Raw genomic sequence first — 26,073 nt, forward strand, 5'->3', positions numbered from 1 at the left:
TTACCATTCACTCTCAAAGCAGCTGTTGTCTTCTGATCTCCACACACGCAGGTATAGTTCCCAGCATCCGCCAAGTCTAGGTCTTGGACCACCAGCTCAGCAAAACGCCCTTCCCGTCTCATTTTGTATTTGCCATTTGGCATCAGGACCTTCCCGTCCTTCCTCCACTCGACCGAGTCCACCGCCTGGCTCAGCTCACACTGCAGCGTAGCCGTCCCACTCTCGGTGCCTTCTTCATTCTTCAGCTCTTTTTTGAAACGGACTGGCAGGGCTGAGAGATGCAGAATGAAAAGGGATTGCAACCCAAGACCCTGCCCAGATATCTGGTCAGGGACTGAATCGTGATTTAGCGTATGACTACCTAAGCCTTATTCCAACACCCTTATCCTTAAGCACATCCTGCCTTTTTTTGTGGCTGGTAAAAAAGAATAATCTCTAGTAAATTGTTCTGTGAGAATCAAAGTATGCATGATCTTGATTGGGATCATGCATACAAATGACAAACTCATCCTCATCATTAAAAGTGATGAACCCTCCTTAACAGAAAATCCCAAGGAATCTTCTGTTTCCATACTAATTCAGGAAAACATACATGCAGATCAGCACTCTTCACTTCAGGAGAGGAGAGAAGACAACACAACACACACAACATTGAACATAATGAAAGCTGATTGTGGATGGAGATTGGGGAAAGGAGTGACATGGCAACATGAAAAAGTGGGAGGATGAAAAAAGTAGAAGCAGGACGTAAAGGTAGGTGTTGTACAGAGAAGAAGAGGGAAGAGATGGACAGAAACGTTCCAGAGTTTCACAGGTTATTTCTGAGGTTTTACCATTCACTGATAAGGCTGCTGTGGTTTTTTGGTTCCCCACTACACATGTATAGTCTCCAGCATCCTTTGGGTCCAGATCGTGGATCAGCAGCTCAGCCACCATGCCCTCCTGCCTCATCCTGTACTTGTTACTTGGCCGGAGAAGAGCATGCCCCTTCCTCCACTCCACGGGGGCCTCTCTGCTCAGCTGGCATCGCAGGGTGGCAGTCCCACCTTCCACGGCTTCCATGCTCTTCAGCTCTTCTTTGATGAGCACAGAGACGGCTGAGGAATGAAGCGTTCTCATTTTACTTTAGGAGCATCATTACCAACCGGTGACCTCATATGGGACTTAAAACCAAAACAAATTCTGTTGGGAGAGCTAATAAGCTTTGACCTACCTGCACTTCCAGGACTCTACTTGCATTTACAATAGCATACTATGAGTTTGGGAGGAAATAAAACCAAACCAGTTATTTCCCAATAATTAGAATATCAAAGTAATTACCCTTCTGCTGCCCAAAAGCTGATGGTCACAGACGCTTGAAAAACTTGCTGAGAAAGTGCAGAAGAGCATTGCATAATCTTTAACCAAATATGTAGCTGAGGCCCTTCTTACCTTCCAGCTTAGAGCTTAGACAAGTTGCCTCTGTCCAGAGCAGAAAGCAGAACACTTATTTCAGAGGCAAGGAAAGATGTCTTGTTATCAGGTATATTTGATTGCTATGTTTTAGCATGAAGTTATTGTCCTGGAAAACAGAGAACATAATGGGCCCAGCCAGAGCTGCCTTTTGTTTTTACTGATCCCTTTTTTTCCAGAATGCTCACTATAAATGTGCAGGAGCTAGCAGGACCACGGCAAGAATAACAACAAACGGTCACAAGCAGGCATCTTATTCCTACCATGGATTTTGACTTGGGCTGTGGTCTGCTGGTCTCCAGTGTCACAGATGTATCTTCCCGCATCTTCTGGCTCTGCATTATGAATCACCAGCTCTGCCACTGTCCCCTTCTGCTTCATTTCATATTTGGCACTTGCCTGCAGCGTGGCTTCTCCCTTCTTCCACACCACGGTGGCATCAGCTTTTGTGAGTTCGCAGCGCAAGGAGACAGATTTCCCCTCTTCCATTTCTGTGTTCTCCAGGGCTTGTTTAAAAAGGACAGGCACAGCTAGAACACAGAACCGTGGATTAGGACGTACCCTCCTGACCCGATGTACAAGTGCCCCATGATAGCTGTCACCTCTTAAAACCAGTCCTTTTCCAAATGAGCAGAGGAGCCCTAGACCCTCCCTTGGATGTGTGGCATCAAAGTGATTCTGCTTGGAAGCGGGAAGAAATCTCTCCCCCCAGATGTTATCATCTCACTGCAGATTCCTAGGAGTATGAGGGAAGTTTCCCTCATATTTAATCAGAACCCTTTCAAAGTCCTCTGGGCATCCTCCTCTAACGAATTCCCTGCTGCTGCAGGGCTCTGGGACAGTATTCATGCCCTGTATCTCTCCCGCTTTCTGCTCCAGCGTGTACTGCTTTTGCTATACTACTAACGCTATTGTATTTGTTTAAGGGCATTGGGGAGGGCAGATGGCATCTGAGAGCCTTTAAAAAGGATGTTTTGGGGAATCTGGGGGTCTAAACAATCGGTTGGCTACCTGCAATTTGCCAGGGATGGGACTTAGGTTTTCAACTTCTTGTGCTCCAATGCTCCTGGTCTCCATCTCTAACTCCAGTCTTACTAACAGCCATGTAAAATAGCTGATAGGTCAGGAACTATGGCACATAGGGTATAGAAAATGAACCCTCCTCACTTATTTATTATTTTGCTCAGTGGGAACTTATAAAGTTCTGGATGCACAAAGTGGGATTACATGAACAATATATACAGAGGTCCTTACAAGTGTGCAATATTACCTTTAAATTTTACGTATGAATTTGTAGATGGCACTACCAAAAATAAAAGTGCTATGTGATTTTATTTATAAATATAAGATCTATTAAGCAATGCATTAAGAAAGCATGGCGATGTATCTAACTCTGCCTACCGTTTACTTTCACCCGAGCAGTGGTCTTCTGTTCCCCAGTACTGCAGGTGTAGTCCCCAGCATCTATTGACGTGACATCTCGAATAATGAGCTCTGCCACAGTACCACACTGCTTAAATTCATACTTCTCACTAGCATAGAGAACAGTGTCTCCTTTCATCCATTTGACTGGCATATCAGGTTTGCTGAGCTCACAGGTCAGCTTGACTTGTTTTCCTTCTTTAGCCTCTTCGTTTTGGAGCTCTTGCTTGAAAAGAACTGGTATCTCTGGAAAAGAACATTGCAGATGTTTAAGGAAACGCACAAGATCGGAAATCACTTTTTCTTTTTTTGTTTCAGACTTTGCTATTAAGATAGAAAGCCACAGGAACAGAAAAGCACTAGCAAACACTACACAGATTCTTACAACTCACATTTGGGTGCCAGCACTCTACAGCAGCAAAAATATTTGCTATCATATGCTTTTTTTTTTTGCTTTTAATCACTATCTGTACTATTGAAGACATTGCTACTATTACTGTTGTCATTATTAACAGTAGTGGTAGATGCCGTACTGCTATTAATGACACAGTGTGTTGCAGATGGACAGTCACAGCTGGACCACTGGCACAAAAAAAACCAACGTAAAACTTTACTGAGATCAACTCGCACATAACACACAGAACACAAAGAAATGGCAATGCACTCTCTGTCACTACCAGCGGTATTTATTTCTCATTATGAAAAAACCCCACAACGTATTTTTATCAGACATGCATACAGACTTAAAAACAGCACGGAGCATACACAGAAAGGAAAGCAGCGCTGTGTGTGGGTCCCTGTGGACATTCCTACACAGGCTCTGTCACAGCCTGGGATTCAAGGCTCTAAGGTGACCTAGGATAGAGAAGGCACTAATGGGGAAAAAGACCTCAACTGAAGTCTTTTCCCTTCAGGCCATGAAAAACAAACAAACAAACAAACAAACAATTTCTTCCTGGCTTTTGCCGTCTTATAAATATGCAAGTCAGCTACTGATCCGTGATGCAGCTGTCCTGCGGCTGTTGAAAAACTACAGCCTATTCTGTTCCCCTTTTACCTCTAGTTTGGGACACTCAGTGTCACATGCCTACTGACTTCCCCCCCACCCCACCCACCCATTTTTGCATTGTGCTGCGACCCTAACAGATGAAGGAATGCTACAAGAGTGTAATTCGTTGTAGGCATCCTTATGAGTTGACTCCTTCACATCTACTGGTGATCTGAATCCATGTGTTTAAATCCCGCATCCATCCACACCCTTCTTTGTGAAGGAAGAAATAGAGCTGTTGTTTAACAGTCACTCTGAGTGGGGGTTTTTATAACAGATAAATTTCCTCTTCATCATGAGTGAGATCCAGGTCCTACTAAAGTCAACATAGATGTTTCATTTTTGTTTAACTAGTATTGGGAAAGCATCCTAGTACTAAGATGAGTGGCATTCCTCAGGGGTTGGACCTTATTGCAGCTTTCCAGTCCTTAAAGTGGCTACAGGAAAGCTGGAGAGGGACTGTTGATAAGGGCAAGGAGTGACAGGACAAGGGGGAATGACCTGAAGGTGAAGGAGAGGACATTTAGATTAGAGATAAGGAAGAAATTCTTTACTGTGAGGGTGATGAAGCACTGGAACAGGTTGCCCAGAAATGTTGTGGCAGCCCCATCCCTGGAAGTGTTCAAGGCCAGGTTGGATGGGGCTTTGGGCAACCTGGTCTAGTGGAGGGTGTCCCTGCCTATGGCAGGGGGTTGGAACCAGGTGGGCTTTAAAGGGCCCTTCCAACCCAAATCATTCTAGGATTCTAGAATTAAAGGCATATCAAATCTGGACCATTAACCATGACCTCTCTTCTTCATTACATTATGAAGTCTTCTCTTTCCTTGCACAGCAGATCTCAGCCTTAAGTTGGCTTGTTTCTTTGTGCTGTAGATAAATACTGTGAGCATCTTGCCTTCCCTCTTCATGCTCTGACATTCAGGTTGACTATTCCAACAATCCAAATGCTTTTTGTTCACACTGACTTCTCTGATCTGGGTGCAGCTTCCAATCAGCCCCTCCAGAGCATGTTACGAAGAGCTGCATTCAGGATATCCGCTGGTCAGCCTAAACCCAGCCTGTGACATTAACAGCCTCCCAGTATCTGCTCGAACCTGCCCATGTGAACGAGCAATTTTGCTCACAGGAACCAACCTCCTCCTCAACCTCAGGCTGGAGCAGTGACTCAAGACAGGCTGGAGCAATTATAGTGTGGGTAGCAGGTGAGCCTGGTTCTGACATGGCTCAGACCCAACACTTACCTAATGTACATGTTGCTTACCAAACACGCTCGAGGAAGTATATTAAAGTCTCACGTGTCTAAGAAGAGAACTTTTGCTCCGGCTCAGACAACAACCCTTCAGATAGCACCTCCTTCCTGATCATGATCTTTGGAATAAAAACTTAGGGTGCACTACTGTCAATAAATTTGGCTGCCTAAAGCAATTACCCATACAAATGTGGGTGTATGAGCTCCCTCTTTGGAGAGAGCCATTGGTGGAGATAGCTTCAGAAGCTGATTCATCCTTTCTCTGGATTATCTCTTAGGCTGGGTGATCTCCTGCAGAGATACCCGCTGTTCTCTGCTGACCCATTGCTCTCTGCTCCAGAGAGCTTAGGCACTTCATTTTCACAGAATTAAAATCAGGTAAGATGAAGGATTTTCCCATTTCACATTCTGTCAGCTCTCTGGGCGCTGTCCCGGATTACTTGATGAGAACCTCTCCTGCACTGAGGTGCAAAGACATGAGGTTCTTTTCAGTACAGTTTCACATTTTTATCATTTCAATTTATTACTCTGGCCTCAATATTAGATGACGAGTTAGGACCCAAACCATCACTCCAAATGTTCTTACCCTTGACAGTAATAACCGCACTACTTTTAGCTGCTCCAGCCTCACACTCATATCTGCCACTGTCTCTTTCTTCTGCCCTGTGAATGACAAGCTTGGCTTCAAATCCCGACCGGCTGATGTTATACTTGGAAGAATTCCTAAGGCTCTTCCCGTCTTTGCACCACTTTACAGGGCTGTCTGATTTGGAGGTTTCACAATGAAGGATCACATCCTCTCCCTCAGTGACTTCAGTATCAGCCAGCTCCTTTGTGAAGATGCAGGGCTTCTCTAGAATCACATAAAAACCATCTGAGATATTTCAGAAGAGGTGTGAATTTTCAGATCACAAGTAATCTGTGAGATTTACATCCAAGATTACTTGTATTAAAATTACAGGTCAAGGTTAGTAACAAATAATTTGGTGTTCATGACTATAAAGCCCTCAGAAAGGCACCAGTCGTGCCATAAAACGTTGTCTAGTAAATACCTAATGCCATCTAGGATAAACTGAGAAGAAAATATGCCTGTTGAAGAACATAAGATCTCTCTCGCATCTCGCTAAATACAAACAGAATAGAGACACGATTTTCCTAATCCCTTTTACGTGTGAGATGGTTAGTTTGGACCTTCTAACTGAATGTGGAAAAGCTAATTCTGCGTGAAGTGAGGTGCAATACAGGTTTCTCAAAGCCAGTCACCTAAAGCAGGTCTCATTTCATCAGTATGAGCCATCTAAAAACCAGGCAGATAGCTCAAACTGGTCGTGTAGGGTCTCTATAACTGCTGGAAGATGACAGACACCTCCAGAGACCAGATATTTCACTTCCAAAACAGGTCATTAGGACAGAGAAGATGAACTGCTCTCTGGAAGTGCTTGTCTTTCTACACAGCTTATAGAAGTAGCCTAAGCTAGACACCAATAGCTAAGTTGCCCAAGGTAGACCTTATTCCCCCCTAAGGCTTTTTAATTCATAAAAATCCAATCAATCAGAAACCCAGAACCAGGTTTTTGTACCATAGCATCATATATTAGTTCTACCAAATGGAATCAGTCTTTTGAAAATAAGGCCTTTCATTTGCCTTCAGAAAAAATTGTGGTTGCCTTTCTGTAGCATGGCAAAATTTGGGCAAATTTTCAAATTTAAGGGGAAAAAAAAAAAAGTTCTTTGTAAGAAACGTAGTGATTCTGAAAAGAATGACAATATGACCTGACACAGTGGAGACGCTCTAGGCAATGAAAAATATTTATGTTTCCAGTAAGAAAACAACTCTCTGATCCTGCACTCTTGGGCTGTCTGGCAATATTTTTTTTTCCTTGCTATAGAGGTAGACTAACACTGCAGTTTTAAATCAGTCTATCTTTTCCAGAGAACACAATTCATTGTCAACAATGAGTAGCAGAAAACACACGTAATGTTGCCTTTCAAACAATGAAATAAAATAAAAATAAAAAACTTATTGGTTGCACTTCTTTTTTTTCCTCTTGAACTAATTGATTTCTCCTCATTTATCATCACCCTATCAGCTCAACTCAAGGAGAAATGGACAACGTATTCAATGTACCATCACTACGATATAACATTCCTATCTAAGGTCCAATAAACATAGAGAGTTGTCCAGGATTACAAAGTATTCATGCCCGAGCCCTAGCTTCATTATATAGGTAATGCTATTCTTGAACATATACAGATATACATATGATGGTGCTAAATATGTAGCATTTTTGTTCTTTTTTTCATCTACCCACATTAACCCGTACTTATTTCTAAGCATTCTTTCCTGTCCTACAGTTTTTATGATTGAATTACCTTTAACAACCAAACTGGCAGATGTTTTCTTATCACCAGCTTCAAATGTAATGACCCCCGAGTCCTTCAGTGAGAGTTTTTTCAACGTTAGCAAGTGATATCCACCAGGCTGAGACTGGATCTCATTAAGTTCATTGGTATGGAGTGGGGTTTTATCCAAAAACCACTGCACTTTGCTATAGTCTACAGGAGAGATTCTGCATTTGAACATGGCAGATTCTCCTTCTAACACAGTGACATCTTCCAGGTCTTCTGTTATTAGCACTTTCTGGCCTGAAAGGAACATAGATACATCAATTACTGGAATCTTCAGTTTCTAGCATGAAAATCGATATGGAAAACTCCAAGATTTCCCATGTGAGTATTTCAAGAAAGAGATACATTCATGATACAGAAGACTGAAACACAATTTCCCTGTTACTGAACACAGAAACCATTCACAGGAAGATAATATATACAGGGGACACACCAAAATAGGATGAAGACAACTTCAAAGCACCAGAACACAGACAACAGAACAAGTAGCTAGTACAATTCAAATCCAGTGTTATAAAGTTTCTCCTAACGGAACTACCTGGAAAGGCTGAAAGGATGCAGCTCTGACAGCATCATTGGGCTCTAGACATCACTAAGCAGATAATCCCTCCCACGACAACCCCTCTGTTTTTCTACAGCAAATATAACTTGCTTTCTATGGGATAGGACCACCTAGCTCCCACCTTCTTTGAGCTAAGCCCAACCATAAATACAGTAGGAGATGGAGAGAGTGTCTGACTGCAGCTTTAGTAAAAGGAAACAAAACAACAGCCCTGAAAACTTGTCTGTACAGATATAGATATACACCTATCTAAACAAATAAATAAATAAAGGTTATCACTGTAAACAAAGGTACATCTGATGTTGCTCCTACTTACAAAACCAGGACAGGGAATTTTTACTTTTTTCTTGAGCTTTGTCACAGAGAAGTATTTTTTCACTCAGAAAAGTTGGTGTTAGAAACCTCACAGTGAATTCAGGTAGCTCACATCCTGAGGCCATGATGACGATTAAGCACACTTCTTTGCTTCTGCAAAGGCTGCTCTGGCAGATGATCAGAGGTGGAGGAGTCTGGCTTTACTTCCTAGTCTTTAATAACTAACTATAATAATTAATAAGTGGGCACCGCCACTGCATGTCCATGTGACTATTCTTGAATATATATATATATATATAACATATATATACACGTCATCAGAAATCAGTAAATCTGCAACCTGTATGCTGAGAAATAGATCTGCCTATGCATATAATGTTTCCTGGTGGAGAAACAGGATGTAGGGTACCTTTAGATTACATGTTAGGAAGAAATCCTTCCCTGTGAGGGTGCTGAGGCCCTGGCACAGGTTGCCCAGAGAAGCTGTGGCTGCCCCTGGCTCCCTGGCAGTGTTCAAGGCCAGGTTGGATGGGGCTTTGGGCAACCTGGGCTAGTGGAGGGTGTCCCTGCCCATGGCAGGGGGGTTGGAACTAGATGGGCTTTAAGGTCCCTTCCCACCCAAACCATTCCGTGATTCTATGATTCCTCTCATGCATACCTTGCACGACTAGCTTGGCTCTGGACTGGGCATCACCAATGTCACAGGTGTAAGTGTCACTGTCGCTTTTCTCCAAGTTCTTTATGGTCAGCTGCAGGACTTGTCCTTTCTGTGTGATCTCGTATTTCCTGCTAGCCCTGAGTTCAGCTATGCCTTTCCTCCAGACCACAGAGGGTGCAGCTTTCTCAGTCTGGCACATGAAAACTGCAGTTCCATTTTCATCAGCTTTTAGATCTGAAAGTTCTTTGACAAAATAATTAGGTTTTTCTGGAAGGGAAAAAAAAAATAAAATAAAAAATAGAAAGACAGATTTGTTACCCAAACAAGTCCTACAGCATGGGACTTGTCCAAACAAGCATACAGAATGGTCTTGAATCCCCTCTGCACCCACTTGTGGAATCACACAATATAGAGATAGAAAGGATCCAAGAATATCACCAGGTCCACCTCATGTCACAGGGCATATCAGATAAAATATTTCCAGAAGATATGTGGAAAGTTTAATGTCATTGTATAGGTGCTGGTGAGATCTTATCTGGCAGACTGCATACAGTTTTGGTCACTCATATTCAAAAGAGACTAATTCAAACTGCCAGCCTGGATTGGCTCATTATGTAGCACATAAGATTCCTCAGTACCTTCAGAGGTTTTTTTCAAAGTTCTTAATCCATGACATTTTTTTTTAAAACTAAAAATTGATCCTGTTTAGGGAGATAGAAGAGAAGAACATCTCCCCCAGGTTGCAGTTATTTGCCCCAGCTTCTGTACATGCCAGCCCCTATGCACGCTTCTACTGACCTTGCACTGTGATCCTGGCTTTTGTTTTAGAGACCTCTGTCTCACAAGTGTACTCCCCACTGTCCTTGACCGTGGAGTCATGGATGATCAGAATGGCCCGTGTCCCCTCTTGATGCAAGTCATATTTCTGGCTTTTTCGGATTGCTTTGCCATCCTTATACCATCTGATGCTTACATCAGGTTTTGACAATTCACAGCTCAGCCTGATGTCCTGCCCTGCTGCTGATGTTTTATCCTCCAGCTGTTTTGTAACCTCAGTAGGTTTTTCTGAAGAAGAGGGAAAAATAATAAAAGGAACTTTGAATAAAAATCATGATCACTATATGGTTGGGGTTTTTGCAATTTAAGTATCAGGTACGTTTTCACATTCCCCAATGAATGATTCATATTATGTTAGGAAAGGAAGGGAAGAAGCAGTCCTGCTCTTTAGTACATATTAATTGCACTTATGGGCTCTCAGTGAGTATTGCTGATTGCTTACAGGAACTGAGGACTTGTCCTGATGGCATACTTTTCAGGGGATGTCATTTTGTCATTACTGAAGCTACTGTAGGCATGCAGTTATGGTGGGATCTATCTCACCAAATGCAGACATCTATGCTATAGAGATACATAGCAGAGGTGTTCACTCCAGGGTCACCCTGCAGCCAGCAGTGATCTGCTAAGTACGGGCAATGGACTTCAAGGAACAATTTATTTTGTCCCAAATAGGTCTAACTGTGGATGATGAACCATGTCTGAAAACTACCTATTTCCTCTCTCCACTACCTACCCAGGGAGCCTTGGGTGATAATCTCAGATGCACACGTCCTGGGTAGTAATTTTCTGTACAATTACACAACCCAGTGGATTCTGCAATTCTCAAATATCTATAAAAAGTTTAAGCCTTTGACTTGTTTTTAAGGAAAAATCTCAGTGTTTCAAGGCTGACAGAGAAGGCTGCTGTTCACTTTGATCATAACAGGAGTTTGCCCTCATGGTTTACTGACATACGTTATGAAAAAGATACCCAAGAAATCAAACCTCAGAACCTTTCTCATCTCATTACCTTTCACAACCAGAGAAGCCTTGGAGGTTAGACCACGGGCCGTGAAAATGACTTCCCCAGCATCATCAGGAATCACGCTTTTGATATTGAGCATGTATTTCCGACCCATGTTAGAGGCTTTAAATCGCCCACCACTTTCCACTTTGCTTCCGTTCAGCGTCCAGTTGAAGTCATCAATGCTTTCGTGGGACAAAATACACTCAAAAGTGCAATCTTCTCCCTCCTGGATTTCAGTGTTTTTCAGCCGTTTGGTGATGCCAATGTTCAGTTCTGGAAGACAAAAAGTAGCTTAATACAAGGAGAGAAGGCTTTTATAATTTACATGAGTAGTAGCATTGACATTTTTAGACTGGTTTATCTACTAGATTGGCAGGACAGCACTGCATTCCTTACAGATGCATTTTAAATGGGAAAGATTTTTCTGACATTATCCACTCAGAATTACCGTAAAGTTATAGAAAAAGGGACACGTGGAAGGACTGCATGAAGAACAGCTCACTCAGTGGAGAAGAGTCAAGATTCAATGAGCTAGAGGGGAGAAAAGCTGTCAGGAAGCCTTTGGGATGTTGTGTGAGGTTTTTCTTCATGCTGATATGAGAAATGGGATGTTTGTATTTGTTAACTTGTTATCATCCTACCCTTCCTGGTGTTCAAATCAGAGAAATTCAAAATTCGTCTTATTATCAATATGAGTTTAAAAGCCATGAACACTCCTCTTTCCTTCAAGCAGCCACAAGGATGAGAGGACAGGCTGAACTGCTGGGTTCTTCAATAGACAATGTTGTCCTACTTTTGTGTTCCTACAATGGACTCTGAATTAATAGCTGAAAAATATGAAACACAAGCTGTTTGGGGGTTTTGGGGGTTTTTTGGTGGTTTGATTTTTTGTTTTTGAGAAATTAGTTGCTCTTTGGGGAGGATTTCTTCTGCACCTTGGCGATTTTCAGGAAGGTAATGTTGCCACTACATTCTTGACATGTGATTTTCACTGAAACACCAGATCATCAAGGAGTAACAGGGATTTTTCAGACATCGTGTTATGTGAGACTCATGGAGGAATAGGTGTCAGACAAAGTGACCAAGCCCACCCGTATTTGCAGCACCCCTTGACTGGCCATCGTCTACACACTTACCCTGAACGCTGACCTTTGACTTGGCAACATCAGTGCCAATATCACATGTGTATAAACCTGCATCTGTCTTTTCGAGGTCATGGATAAGGAGGCACAGGGTCTTCCCAGACTGTATCTGCTCATACTTGTTACCAGAAGTGAGCGTCACACCATCCTTTTTCCAAACAGGTTTCACCTTCTCTTTTGAGACTTCACATTCCAGTTTAATTACACCTCGCTCCTCACCAAAGACATCATCCAAGGACTTCATGAAGACAGCAGGCTTCTCTGAAGGTTAATGGGCAAAACAGAGAACAACCAGGATATTTAAGTTGAGACATTTCAGTTGCTACCAAGTATTTAAAAGAGAGCTTAAGTAAACCCTTGGCAATGCTGACGATACCAATGCAGAACCTAAAGCAGTCTCACACCCCATGACTGGAATGAGTTTTAGGGAAATCAGAATTTATTAACGGGAGGATGCAGGGAAGGAGAAAGGCAGCCTGCGTTGCCATGGACAGGTAGTAATATTCAGTGCTGTAATCATGGCCTTTCTTATGACTGCACACCTATGAGATTGCAAGGACTTATTTTTCTCTGTGTTGGGACTTCTGTCAGGTACAGGAGATCCCCCCACAGGGAAGGGGGCTTGGAGCAGGCATGTAGGGCCCTAGTGAAGGCCAGAGGGACAGCTTCACACTTCCCTAGAACAGCTACTCAACAAGATAGACTAGATTTAAGGAAACCTTTGTCTGCATCATGGACAAGTAGAAAATGTTCTCTGGGAATGTTCTTTCTCATTGCAGCAGTCTACAAGTGGAAAGGGGTCAGATGGTTAGAAGAAAAATGCGTGAAGAAAAGTATTTGGGATGCAGGTCGTCTAAAGCCAGAGAGCTGGCACTGCCTTTTCACAAAGAAGGATTCATGCAGTAGGAGCAGCGATAAAAGGATATGTTGCATTCTCCTCACCCTACTGCACATTTTTGCTCTTGCCTCTTTGTTTTATTGATTCCTTTTGTACAATTTAAAATATATGTGACACTGAAGATATTTATACAGAGGAAAATTTTGACCAGATATAAAAGAAAGTAGGAAGAGGAAATCCATTAGACTCTCTGAGTGGACAAAGTAAAAGAGTCAAATTATTCAGATACTCTGGGAAGAACAAATTAGTCATGATCAGGAGGCAAAATGCAAAGGAAATCAGAGAGATGATTCTGTAAGAGGATATGGAGGGCATCAGACTCTGAAATTCAGAGAGAATGGTTCAGAACATTTCCCACTCATGTTTCCAGATACATGGAGTTAATTTAGGATAACAAATCACTATGATCAACTGAGCATGCATACACAAGTGTGTTGCTAAAGAAATAAGTGATTTTGAAATTTTGGTGGGAGTTTTACCTCATGTTTCTAACATGCCTACAATAATTCACGCAACTTGCTATGGCTTAGCTGATGCACAAGAACATGTTAAACCACAGCAACTCAGATGTGTGACAAAACTTTGAGGCATATGAAAGACAGCAGCCAACTGCCTCCTCTTTGCTGAATCAGTCCAACCCCAGAACTGATGTACTGAGAGGTGTGCCCTACCCTTGGAGGTACACTGAAGCTCAGCTCCTTGCAGACAAAAATCTTTATAAACAACAGTTTATAGACTATATACAATTGAAGAGACCTACAAATAAAGGAAAGTGCTCTTGAGACTATCCTGATGACAAGTAAAAAGATGCTAAATAGCTATGGAAAGTTTTGGCAGGAGTCCAAAACAGTCTTCCTTAGAAAAATCATCAGCTAGAGTAGAAACTTCGACTGGAAGAAAGCCCTTCCACACTTATTACTCAGCCCCAGAGAGGTGAAGCTTACAAGCAGGATTGCTGCATGGATATGGTAAATAAGAGCTCCTTTGCATCTCTTATTTACACTCAGGAGGTGTGCAATCACGACCCACCTATCACCTTCAGACGCACGCTCTCTGACACCTTGTCTGACTTCATAGTCACTGTGCCGGCATCCTCAGGCTTGACCTGCTTCATTGTCAGTGTGTAGCAATTGCCAACGTTCCTGATGTCATTGAAGTTGTTGGTGTAAAGGAGGGTGCCGTTGAGGAACCATTCCACATCCTCGTCATCATGAGACAGCTCACAGGAGAAGACAGCGGAACTCTCTTCTTCAATTTCCATGTCCTGCAGGTGCTTGAGTATTTCTACATTGCGGGCTGTAGGAAACCAAGGTGCACCATCACCGCTGTTACCATGAATCAGTACTGTTACCACAAATAGATTTCACAATGGTTAGAGTTTATTAGATGATTTAGTCTGGTCTCCTGTACACCGTGGGTACGTTTCATTTACTTGGTTCTGCGTTTGGTCCAACAAAAAACATCCATTAAAAAGACTATATTGTCCTTCAATTCTCTTTTCACACATAAAACTTTTTTGCTTTTTTTTCCTTTTTAATGTAAAAATAAGTAAATATTTCTAAAATGGTAATAACATTACAGTGATGTCTAAAAACCCCACAGAGCTCCAATCCTGGTGTGCTCGTCACTGCACACACACATCCGCTTTATAACTAAATTGTCTCACTGCTAGGGAAACACAAAGGATGAGATGAAGACAATGGTTTTGGCCACAAACAGCAAGTACAAAGAGATTAAGCAACTTGTTCGGGTTTAGGGAGTAACAGGAACTGATTTCTTTTCTTTTCCGTCTTGGCCAGACGTTTCTCTTTGCAGCTTCTCTGCTCATGAAGTGCTGTTTCTCAAGGACTGGCTAACTCAAAGGAGGGTTTGGCAGTATTTATAATTTTTACATTTGGATGTAACCAAATTGTTACCAAAAGCTGCTCCCTGGACTTCTGGAAATGATTGCGTGGCTCATCTCCAAGGCTTGCTGAAAATGACACAGCGATCATCTTTTCTTACAGTTTCACCAGAGGTGAAGAACTGGCTAAGAATTGTGCCATACCCAGATGAGGTAGAACATCATTATGACTAAGAAACTTATAGCAGATATAAAAAGCTGACACAGTGGCCAGGAAATTAAAACCACAACTGAGATCACTAGAGGTCTACAGCAGTTTAACATAAAGGACATTTTTAGAGTCCTAGTTCCTCGGATGAAATGGAAAATAAATGTGCCTTGAGAAAGACACATGAATTTCTGCCTTACCCAGGTGGTGCCTTTCCACACGTATCGCCTACTTCATGGCAAGTGCTGGATTTCAGCATCACAGAATATCAGCACAGTGCATAATGTAGTTCATTCAGTTACGATATTGCATTTATATAAAATTAGAAGATAACTGTGGGAACCTACCTTTACTCAACAAGAGAAACCCAGAGTGAAATACCAAACCATAAAGACATGAAACAAGTAAGTCCCCCTGCTGCAAACCACTCGTACCTTCAACAGTCAATGTGGCTTCAGTCTCTGCGTTTCCAGCCCTGCACTTGTACACACCAGCATCTTCGGGCTTCACCTTCAAAATCTTGAGTTCTGCTGAATGCTGCTCCCGCCTGATTTTGTACTTCTCAGAGGGCTCGATGGGTGTGTGGTCCTTGAACCACTTCACAACCTTCGGAGAAGGCCTGAAGTCGCAGGACAGGATGACTGAGTGGCGCTCCAGAGCTGTCTTGTCCTCCATCTTCCTGGTGATCTGTATGTGGTAATCTGAAAAGCAGGGTTGGGAAAGAAGAAAGGATTAATCTGAAGAGGAGGCAAGTTTCTAATCTGTCTTTCGTGCTAATTAATTTAATGTATGTCATTCACAACTGTTTTATGAATTGCTTAGATGATGCTACAGGTTTCTGTTACAGAGTTGATTTGCTTTGAAGATAAAACAAGGTGATGTTCTATAGGGAATGCTGGTTTCTATAATATAATATGATATGATAATATTAACTACCAAATGCATGGTCCAGTTCTGGTTCAGTGCTTACTGAATTGCTCTCTAATTAAAGTTTTTATGCCAGTAAGAGCAAATTAAAAGACAAAACAAGGACTTTGGGATGTGATTGGAGATATTTACTATGGTGACAGCAGAAGATAAAAACCCTTGAAGCTTTGTCCTAGATCAAGTCAATGACAAAGTGGATTAAGTAAATGAGCTATCAAACTTGTCTAGTTCAGATATGGGACAAAATAAAGTCTCCTGGCAAATTTCATCTGGTTTGTCCTCTTTGGTAAAGTCAAGAAGAAAAAACAAAACCAAAAAGATGGTCTTAGCTCACTAGATTTGAATACCAGGTTTGAATACTAGGCACACCGAGCTTATTTAATGAGATGCCTTCCTTGGACATTGCTGTCTCATTTTGCACATCCAACATTGCACCCAACAAATTGTAATTGGGAACTGAGCAGATCTTCCAGGTACACATACATTTCCAAGACCCCACCCAGTAGATCCTGCATATTGGACAGTGTTTCTGAAAAATTACTTTCCAGGGATTGGAAAATTACTTTCCAGGATCTCTCACAATCTAATTCAAGCCAGGACATATCACATTACCTCTGACAAGCAGGTTTGCTGTGGATTTTGATTTGCCAATGGAGAACTGAATGGTGCCTGTCATATCGGCACTGGTTTTCAGTATTGTCAGCCTGTGGATGGTGCCTTCTTGCTGCATGATAATGTTTCTGCCAGCCTGTAAGATTTCTCCGTGTAGAGACCATTTGGGGGGTTTCACAGATGGAATGGATATCTCACATTCAAACTTGGCTTCTTCAGGCTCAGTCACATCCTCATCACACAACTCCTTTACAATACTAATGGATTGCTCTGGATGAAGGATGGAACGGGAAAGCAGAGATTAAGGTGTCATGAAAGAAGTCTTTCATTAGCGTCCTGCACACTCATGCCATCTTTACTGCACTTGAATACTGCACTTATTGGCTTAAAAGACCTTAAACCATTCTTTTTTTGCATGGAAATAAACATATATTGCTGGCCACAGGTCAGACAGTGAGACTGTGACACTGCCCCAAGAGAATCCAGATCTTCTGAATCCCAGTCCTATTTCTAAAGCCACCTTCCTACTCTGATATCAAACACCTGGCACTATATAAAATGGAAAAGAAGGTTCATCATTGAAATGCAGGTGTTGCTAATAGGAAAGACATTGGCTAGCTACAGCAACTTTTCTCTGAACAACAGACTTTCTCCAGTACATCTGATAAACTTATCTGGAACAGAAATTTCCTTAGGAGAATATACTATATATTAATTTTCTAGGATGTTCCTGCCCTTATAATCCTAAAAGGAAGCAATATCAATGGACTTCAGAAAAAAATCAACACTGAGTTAAAATAGTTTAAGTGGTATTGTGTTTTTAGAGTAAATGACAAGGGCTTTTTGAATCAGCCAATCCTCATTCCAATGCATCCTAGAGGGGAAAAAATGGTTTACTACCTTCAACAAAGAAATTAGCACTGCTTTTGTCATCAAAGGCGTCACAAGTGTACGTGTCTTCATCTTCATAATCTGCATCGTTGATGATGAGTTTCCGATAGACACCGTCGCTCACAATTTCATATTTGTCACTAGGGTGAATTTCACGGTCCTTTTTGTACCACCTAACCTTGGCATTGGCACGAGACACCTGGCACTCCAGGAATCCCCGGTGTTTTTCAAGAGCGATCTTATCTCGCAAAGGTTTCACAATTTTTACAGGCAGCTCTAAAAGGAGTAAAAAAAAAAAATAATAAAAAAAAATGGAATAATCAATACAGTTTCCTTGAAAGGTGCCAGTTAAAAACTCATTAGCAATATTTCTATATTTCTTTTATGGTCAGTTATGTGGATGATGACAGGAATTTCCACTATGCTAAGCACTCAATTTACACACAGCAAGTGAAGAGCTAATAAAAGGAAAACTTTTTATCCCTATTTTACCACTTGGATGACTGAACTGCAGAGATAACAGGTAATTTACTCAACATTACACAGCAGTGTTATGGCAAAGCCAGGGACTGATCTCAGATTTCCTGAGCTCCTCATCAGTGTGTTAATTTAAATGTCTGTCTTCTCTCTGTCTCCATCACACTGTTTAAGTTAAATAAATAAAAAAAAAAAAGCGCTGTATTCTTTTTAAACACACAACAGGAAGAGAAAATGCAGAAGAAATTCAAGCTACAGCTTTTTGTCCCTCAAACATGACTTTTAATTGCTTAGGGTACAAAATCAACCTTCTGAGAAACTAACCTGTGTTATTTAGCAAAAGTAAATTCCCCACAGTGAGGCTGATATTTCACATGCCATAAGGTAGGCAGGAGTTTTTCTTTCCCTGAAAGCTCTAGGTGTTGTTGTTTAACTTTCTTCAAGTTAGAAGTGAGAGAAGTTGGTTGGTTTGTACCATGAGAGAGCTTAAACAATATTGGCATGAAAAGCATAATTACCTTTTACAGTAAGCTGGGCACGAGATTCTGCCTTTTCTGCTACAAATTTGATCTCTGCTGCATCTTCGACTTGAACACGCATGTAAGTCAGCGAATAGGTCTTTCCTGAGAACAGACACACAATCAGACATAGCTTCCCCTGAGCAAACAGCTTCACTCTCCGAGGCACACTGCCAGGTTGAGCATCGCTCATCCAGTTTCAGTGCATCACCACCTGCTCTCACGGCAGCAGGGCTGACCATTCCCCTACGTCTGTGTCCCTGTATCAAAGGATAACCTAACCTCAGCTCCTCCAAGGACTGATTGAATGTGGTCTCCACCACCTGGAAAGTATTTGTAAGAGAAGGATACCACCCATTGTTAGATGACAGAAATTCCTACCCACTGCTGGCAGCATGGGATGATGGGATGACACCAAATTTGCCTTAAAGATCCCACCACGTCACTGTCCCACCTTAGCTGCAGCCCCAAAGCAAAGGACAACCCTCTGCTAAACCTTCTTAACTTGATTTTGAAGGTCAGACCCTTCTGTCTAGTCTCCAATACCAGCACCTACTCCAACCCACCCCATTCAAGAATGAGATCCCCCTTTTTCATCCTACCGTCTTGACGCATTCTAATATTGTCGGCAGCCTTCAGCTTGTTGTCATTTTTGTACCATTGGGTTTGGACCTCATCATGTGAAATCTCACAGACGAAAGACGCACTCTCATATTCATTTACTTCCACATCTTCCAGTGGTTTAACAATCTTGATATCTCGGGCTGTGAAATCATAGAGACAAATATTTCTTTTGGGCTTCTCCATAACTGATTGCTGTGTGTTTACCTTCTGCATACATGGATGGAAAAAATGGGATTGTGTTTTATTGTACACCAGCCTCCCTTCCTGGGTAGTTTCTTTCCTCGATACAGTAAATATATTTTATGCTTGAACCTGCAGGTAGAATTACCAGCTGCAGTGGAGCTCACTGCAAGAGGATTTTATGGATGTCGGAACTTTACACAGGTTTTAAAAGAAAAATATATTAATGAAAGAAAATCTGCCAAGGAAAACTAAATACAAGCCTACAATCTCTTGTGTCACTATAAACCTGTCATGAAGATACTGCTGAACTCAAGTGGCCACATGAGGACAGCATCTAGTAAGCAGTAAGAAAGAAGTGATCTGTCTTTTCAGATGTCCCTCTGGGAAATAACATCTGCCAGGGCACAGCAGACCTGTCTGTTCACCGACCGGCCTTTAGCACTACCTTATCTCTGGTGCTTCAGAGCCTGGTGACAAAACACATCTGGCGCTTGACCAGTTGCACAGTGCAACACATGGAGGGAAAAACTGTCTTGAGCATAAAGGAGAAGTGCAGTCAGAAATCATGACCCTTTCCTCAGCATTTACAACATAAAAAGCAGGGCACTTCTTGAGGTCATACCCAAGGCTTGCCCGGTCCCTGTGCAGGCAAAGTCCCACTGGGACAATAGCAGAAGCTAAACCAAACCATGTCAGCACCAGCCATTGCATCCCTGCTTTGTGCCAGACTGTCCAGTATTTGCTAACTTGCCAAGCTAGAAACACCATTCAAATTCCAGAGAACCAAAAATAACTTATGATAAATGGAAAATTAGGTTAGCAGCTCTTCCAAAAACACTCCTCTAAGGACAGAACAAGCACAGGACAGCTATGTCAGCACTTTCTCGCTAGGAAGAGAAAGTTGTCCAAAACGAGTAATTGCAAAATACACAAACTGTCCAGGAAGCATTTCTTGCTCATAGTAAAAAATACTGCAGTAGATGTAATTTCCTACTTCAGTCAAACATACCGTGAACTTTTAGGGTAGCTGATGTCTTGTCTTCAGCTGCTTCACAAGTATAGGTTCCCTGGTCTTCATATTCACACTTATGAATAATGAGGCTTCTCTTATTTCCCTGGGAAATAATCCCCACTTTTTTACTTTGCTGGAGCTCCTTCCCATCCTAGAAGGGAAAAGGTCAAACCAGATATCACCATCAACTCTTCTACATCCGCAGTGAGCAAAACAAACATTCAGACCTGTGCTTAATTCACTTGTCTCATTGGACTTAATGGAACTGTGCTTGCAGGAACTGAAACTAAAGCACAGTGCTAAGTTTTCAAGGAGTAGGAATGGCTGAAGGATATCTGTACATTTTGGGTGACCTTAGACACCTATTTGAAGGCTTAAGACACTGTACAGGGTTGGCAATAAGCCCCTCCAGACATTACCTTGAAGAAATGCTGTTATCCCAGTGCAAGGCAAGTGTCAGCTGAGCCCCAAGGAAGGTACATGAAATGCCTGAGCTGATCCCCAAAATGTCTGTCAGGTGCAAAGGGAACTGAGGCTTCACCTTAAATCACAGTTCCCAATGAGGTTATAAAACCCGGGTGAGAACTGCTAGGTGTGAAGTAAAGCGCAAGATTGCATTGCTATCAACAGCAGCACTCACATTCTGTGCAAGAATAGAAAAGTTTAACTTTCAACCCAATAAACACACCCAGTATATAAAAAACAGAGACTAATGAACTGGGCAAGTAAACGAACACAAGGGCAAGAAAGCAATGCTAAGAGCTGTATAAGCAAAGGCACAGACTCACATCCCCTGGAAGTGAAATTAAAGGTTCTCATTCCCTTCCAGAGAAGTCAGATATTAAAATACCACTATCCATTAAGTGCTGTACCTTGAACCACCTAACATCCACGTTGCTCCTGGACAGCTCACACTCGAATGTGACCTTGTCCTTCTGAGTTACACTGACATCTACCAAAGGTTTGCTGATTCTCACAGGCAATTCTGAAAACAAAACAAAACCACACCAAAAAAAAAAAAAAAAAAAAAAAAAAAGAGAGAGAAAAGAAAAGAAAAGAAAAGTAAAAGGAGAAAGTCCAGTTAGTGAGGAATTAGGTCTCCAGGACCATCTGGCACAAGCAATAATGAATAGGCAGAGCCTAGCATCCATGCTTAATATAACTTGTGACAACAAAATTCTATTGTTTTGAATACAATATCATGAGTTGTTCTGTGGACAATGATGTAACAATAATCCTGTTGACATTAGAAGGAAATGTTACTGATGATGGTCCAGTACTTAACATCCTTTGCAGTTACAAGGAGAGCTTGTTCCTCTCTTAAAAGCTTGTGCTCTGAGTCAGGAGAAGACAACCATGTCCCACATCAACCAGGGCCTGAGACTTTCGGGTGTGTGTACCTGTGACAGTGAGCCTTCCTGACGTATGAATGCCATCTGCTTTGAAGGAGATGAGTCCTGCATCTTCAAGAGACACTGAAGAAAGAGTCAGCGAACGTTTCTTCCCCTGGACACCAATACTGATATTTGGTGAAGGCTTCAGCCGAATGCCATCCTTCTGCCAGGTCCCTTCCACGTCCTCATGTGACACTTCCACCTCAAAGGTGACGGTGCCTTTCTCAGAGACTTCGAGGGGCTGAAGACCTTTCACTAGCTTGATCTGTCTCACTGAAAAAAAACAAGGACAAGTTGGAGATCTCACACCAACAGCTGTGAAACAGCCTGAGGACTTCCAAAATAGATTGTTTCCCTATTCCTCATGCAGGTACCCGCCAATTAATTGGTATCTGCTAATTAAGCAACCATCTTTGCAGGAAATAAAACCTCTTCATGACCATACTGCTAGCATGGCTGCTATCCTTAAAATGGATGCTTTCAGCTGGGACAAACAAGTCAGCCAAACATTGCAGAAAAAGGGCAAACTGGCCTTTTTTTCTAGCAAGATCCACCACACTCACTGTCAATGCCAGAAATAAGCTTTGAAGTCGTACACACACACACACACGAGTAGAAGCATTCCTGTGCTGGGTGAGGTGGTCACCAATAACCATCAGGAAGAAACACTCTAGAAGAAGATGACGCTGTTATTTACAGTGGGTCCAGGCTCCCTGTGCTATACAGCAAGGGAGACGTGGCCAAAAATACTTCAGGAGAAGTATTTTCAAGAGAAAGGGTTAGAAGTATATTCAAGAGAAAGAAGATGATCAACAGAGATTGACAGAACATAAAGGAATAAGCAATATTGTTTGGATTTTCAACTAGGATAAAACAAGGGAGGGAAGTAGCAGGGAGAGGAGGTTTTACTAAAATAAAGAAAAAAATCCACTGACACCTTACAGCTTGGGGGGAAAAAGGATCTGTGTTATGGGTGGATATTACTTGTTCCCACTACAAGACATCAGTGTCCTATCAGCCAGTAAAAACTATTTAGATTTTAAACTTGTCTCGCCCTTAAAAGAAATTAAGTTGGCAATTAAAAAAAACAACAACAAAAACCCTCTACAAAGCCACAAATTCCTTTCTCAAGGAAACCACAACGATTCTTCTTTCAAGATCTTCTCCAAGGTCGTGACTACTGAGACACAAATTTGCCCCAAGGACGTGTCTTGCACCAGACAAATGAGGGAAGTACAGATACTTCCAGGCGCTTGTTCTTTGCTTCCCAAACTAAGACACCAGCTCTCCTGGCTCTTCTTACTAGAAGTTGCATCAGTCCCCAATTTCTGATCTGATTTTGCAGTCAGTCCCTGTTTCCCCAGGGTACCTTATTCTCTAAACTGAACACAGTGTACCTGGTAGTTTCCCATCTTTCCCCTAGGTTAATAGACACCCCAGCCTCTCAAACAGTGAATGGACCAAGGATCAAACTGAAGTTATTCCAAGGAGATAGCAAAAGGGACTTGCAAAAACATTAACTAAATAGCATAGCTATTTCTAACTTGGTAAGTGGCCTCCCACGTATATCTTCACCTGGTGTTGTACATAGGATAGACAAAAAAATACTGCTTTTTCAAAGGTCTTGTCATAAAGCAGCAACAGTTGGGGAATGGTAGAACTTTTACAGGATTTATTTTAATAAACAATATTTTGTGTCCAGAGACGTGAAATTTCATACTCATGTTCCCAGTATAATCTCTGCTATAATTAATTGACCTAATTAAGCTCTTCCCTGCTGAAAGCTTAGAGGTGTATCAGAGGAAGAACCACTTTACCCACGACGTACTAATTTAAATCTTTCACAAACATCTCCTCCTGGTCACAAATGAAAATAGATATTCAGCCAGGTATGTTACTGGTTTGAGCAGCTCAGTTGTTTTTAGGATCTCCTGACATCTTAAGATCAGAAGAGAGGCTTATGTTTTGACAAAGCAACTTTTATACTGGACTCAATCAACAGATTTTCACACAGCTATTCCTTATTTACCTTGCTCTCAAACCAAGCAGTATCAGTCCACCTTCATGGTTTTTAAATAAAGGTCCTCTAAAATCAGGCTTCTTAACCTAAGCTGAGCACCAAATAGCAGTAGCTCAGTTCCCCAGACTGTAAGCATTTAAAGAACTTCTGCTGACCTCAATGTAAGCTCTAACACATTCTACTGAAAAGAGGCTGTTTGCTTAAATGCCAAAAAATGGAGCATAATTTTAGACTTCTACTTTTAGAGTCTTGCTTTTGCTGCAAAGCAGTGTGAGAGCTGAGTGCCATCTCAGCTGGAGGACTTGGATGCAGAATACATGTAACCTAGCAAGATTCTTGTACACGGCCCCTTTCCTGCTGCATCTCATAACTAAGGCTTGGATGATCATACACAAAAAGAATTCCCTGTTGCAGTAAGCTGATTCCCCTTTTTGATCATGGTCACTCTCAGGTCAACTTGAGTTTCCATCACTGCATGAAACCATCTCAGTTCATCAACAGAGTTGTTTTTTACAGTGACACTAAGTGTAGGTGATGAGACTGCAGCTGGGTGCCTGGGAAGCACAAACCAAGATCCTCTCTCTCCATCAGAATAGGAAGTTTATAAACCAGAGACAGATATGCATTTATGCTTGCATGACTCGCCTTGCACAAAACGCTGTTGGCAGCTATCAGGACTACCCAATTACTTCCTATATAAACACTGTGCCATCATTTTTGGTTTTACTACTTGGCTGTAGCAACAGCCAGTGTCTAAAACCAGATATAACTGAATCAGCCAACCGCTGAAGCGTCTTCCTGGAAACAAAATGAGCATCACCCAGAGTATGAAGAAAAACGCCTTAGGATGTAATTTGTGAAAGAGGACGGAGCAGTAAACTGCCCCGTACTGCACTGCATTCTTCCAGCACACTGTGACCACAGAAGTGCTATATTTCTTTATCTTCTGTGGACCAAGATCATCCTATTTAACTGAGACAGTAAACCTGATTCTAGTCCTAAATCAGGATCGTAGTCACCCATAGTTCCTTGAATAGTCAAAGACACTCCAGAAGGTAATTCAGGGCAGGTAAGACTTAAAGCACTCTCTGGAGGTCTTTTTTCTCTCTGTTGACTACAGAAGGAGCTGAACGTGATGTGCTAGATTTAGGCTGCATGAATCCAAGCTGAATCTACCAGCTGCTAGTCACTGGTAATGTCTGGTTTTTTTCTAGGGCTATTCAGTTTGGAAAGAAGATGAGCAACTGCCAAAAGAAATGATAACTGCCCCATATCAGAATGCTAAAGCAGTGGGGCTTTGACAACTGTCAGCCAGGAAGATTTTGAAGATGAAGCTGTCTTAGCAGTGCATGAAAGTGATTTGACAAACCCTGCTGTGTACGAGACAGCCTGTCATCAATTTTTTGTATCTATCTTTGATACCATCAGAAGACCACAATAAGGCTGGAAAGACCTAGAAAAATCATCTATCCCTTCTCTCCTGCTCTAGGACACACTCAGCTTTTTACATCATCCCAGACAGATATTTCACTAACCCTTTTACTTAAAACCATGATGGAGGCTCCAAAACTTCTCCAGACAACCCATTCAGTCATCCAACCATTAAAAAGCTTTTTTATTGTATAACCTGGATATTTTTCATTGCAGTTGAAGTCCATTATTTCCTGTCATTATTTCCACATGGAGAACAGATTGTTCCCTTCCATTTTATAACAATCTTTTATGTACTTGAAGTCTGTTATCAAGTCCTTCCTTGCCTATTATTTATGACCTACACAGCACCAAGTGGTGGCAGGGGCTTTACAGATAAAATTAGATAGTTCTTAAGTGCCTGAATCCTGTCTTCATCTATCCTGTAACAATCATGACAAAAGGATGTAGGGAAAAGGACAGAAGTACAGGGCTACAGCTGAGACACCATTAGCTTACTCAAAAGGGCAGCAGCCACAGATAGTAGATTTGCTTTTGTAGGATTTTTAACCCTGACTGAATATAAAGAGACATTGTGAAAGAGGTGGTTTGCATAGAAGAATTAGGGGAATGAATGGCTGAAGAGGGAATGGTTAGTCAAAAGCTATACAAATGAAAAAAACCAGCATACCAGAGAGTGAGAAATTTCAGAATAATAATCGGCTAAGAAGCTTAATGGTCAACAGCATGACTGAAAGCTGGTAGGATGAGATGGAGGCAACAAGAATCATCCAGCTGTTCTCCAGCTCTTGCTTCCACCTCCTTTCAGTCATTTGACTGGTGGCCAAGTCCATGGTTGTGTCCCCATGGCAGGTGGGGTGGCAGTGGCCATTATAATAATGGAAGAGACCAGAATCCACCTCCAAATCCTGTCCAGGGTATTTATAAAACTGGAA

General features: G+C 41.9%; 1 protein-coding gene across 1 annotated transcript in view; it reads right to left on the reverse strand.

The window, feature by feature from the left end:
• Nucleotides 1–26,073, reverse strand: part of OBSCN (obscurin, cytoskeletal calmodulin and titin-interacting RhoGEF) — a 197,712-nt gene that overhangs the window by 113,041 nt on the left and 58,598 nt on the right. The window contains exons 24-42 of the mRNA XM_075746848.1: nucleotides 21,694–21,960; nucleotides 21,166–21,278; nucleotides 20,291–20,444; nucleotides 19,077–19,238; nucleotides 18,475–18,579; nucleotides 17,489–17,755; nucleotides 16,589–16,858; nucleotides 15,484–15,750; nucleotides 14,028–14,294; nucleotides 12,095–12,361; nucleotides 10,962–11,231; nucleotides 9,914–10,180; nucleotides 9,116–9,382; nucleotides 7,545–7,817; nucleotides 5,758–6,024; nucleotides 2,854–3,120; nucleotides 1,716–1,982; nucleotides 834–1,097; nucleotides 5–271 (exon numbers count right to left, since the gene is read on the reverse strand). Of these exons, the coding sequence (XP_075602963.1) occupies nucleotides 5–271; nucleotides 834–1,097; nucleotides 1,716–1,982; nucleotides 2,854–3,120; nucleotides 5,758–6,024; nucleotides 7,545–7,817; nucleotides 9,116–9,382; nucleotides 9,914–10,180; nucleotides 10,962–11,231; nucleotides 12,095–12,361; nucleotides 14,028–14,294; nucleotides 15,484–15,750; nucleotides 16,589–16,858; nucleotides 17,489–17,755; nucleotides 18,475–18,579; nucleotides 19,077–19,238; nucleotides 20,291–20,444; nucleotides 21,166–21,278; nucleotides 21,694–21,960 (4,548 nt within the window). The remainder of the gene's footprint in view (nucleotides 1–4; nucleotides 272–833; nucleotides 1,098–1,715; nucleotides 1,983–2,853; nucleotides 3,121–5,757; nucleotides 6,025–7,544; nucleotides 7,818–9,115; nucleotides 9,383–9,913; nucleotides 10,181–10,961; nucleotides 11,232–12,094; nucleotides 12,362–14,027; nucleotides 14,295–15,483; nucleotides 15,751–16,588; nucleotides 16,859–17,488; nucleotides 17,756–18,474; nucleotides 18,580–19,076; nucleotides 19,239–20,290; nucleotides 20,445–21,165; nucleotides 21,279–21,693; nucleotides 21,961–26,073) is intronic.

The sequence above is a fragment of the Balearica regulorum genome, chromosome 2 (genome assembly GCF_011004875.1).
Source record: "Balearica regulorum gibbericeps isolate bBalReg1 chromosome 2, bBalReg1.pri, whole genome shotgun sequence".
In the NCBI taxonomy this organism is placed as follows: Eukaryota; Metazoa; Chordata; class Aves; order Gruiformes; family Gruidae; genus Balearica; species Balearica regulorum.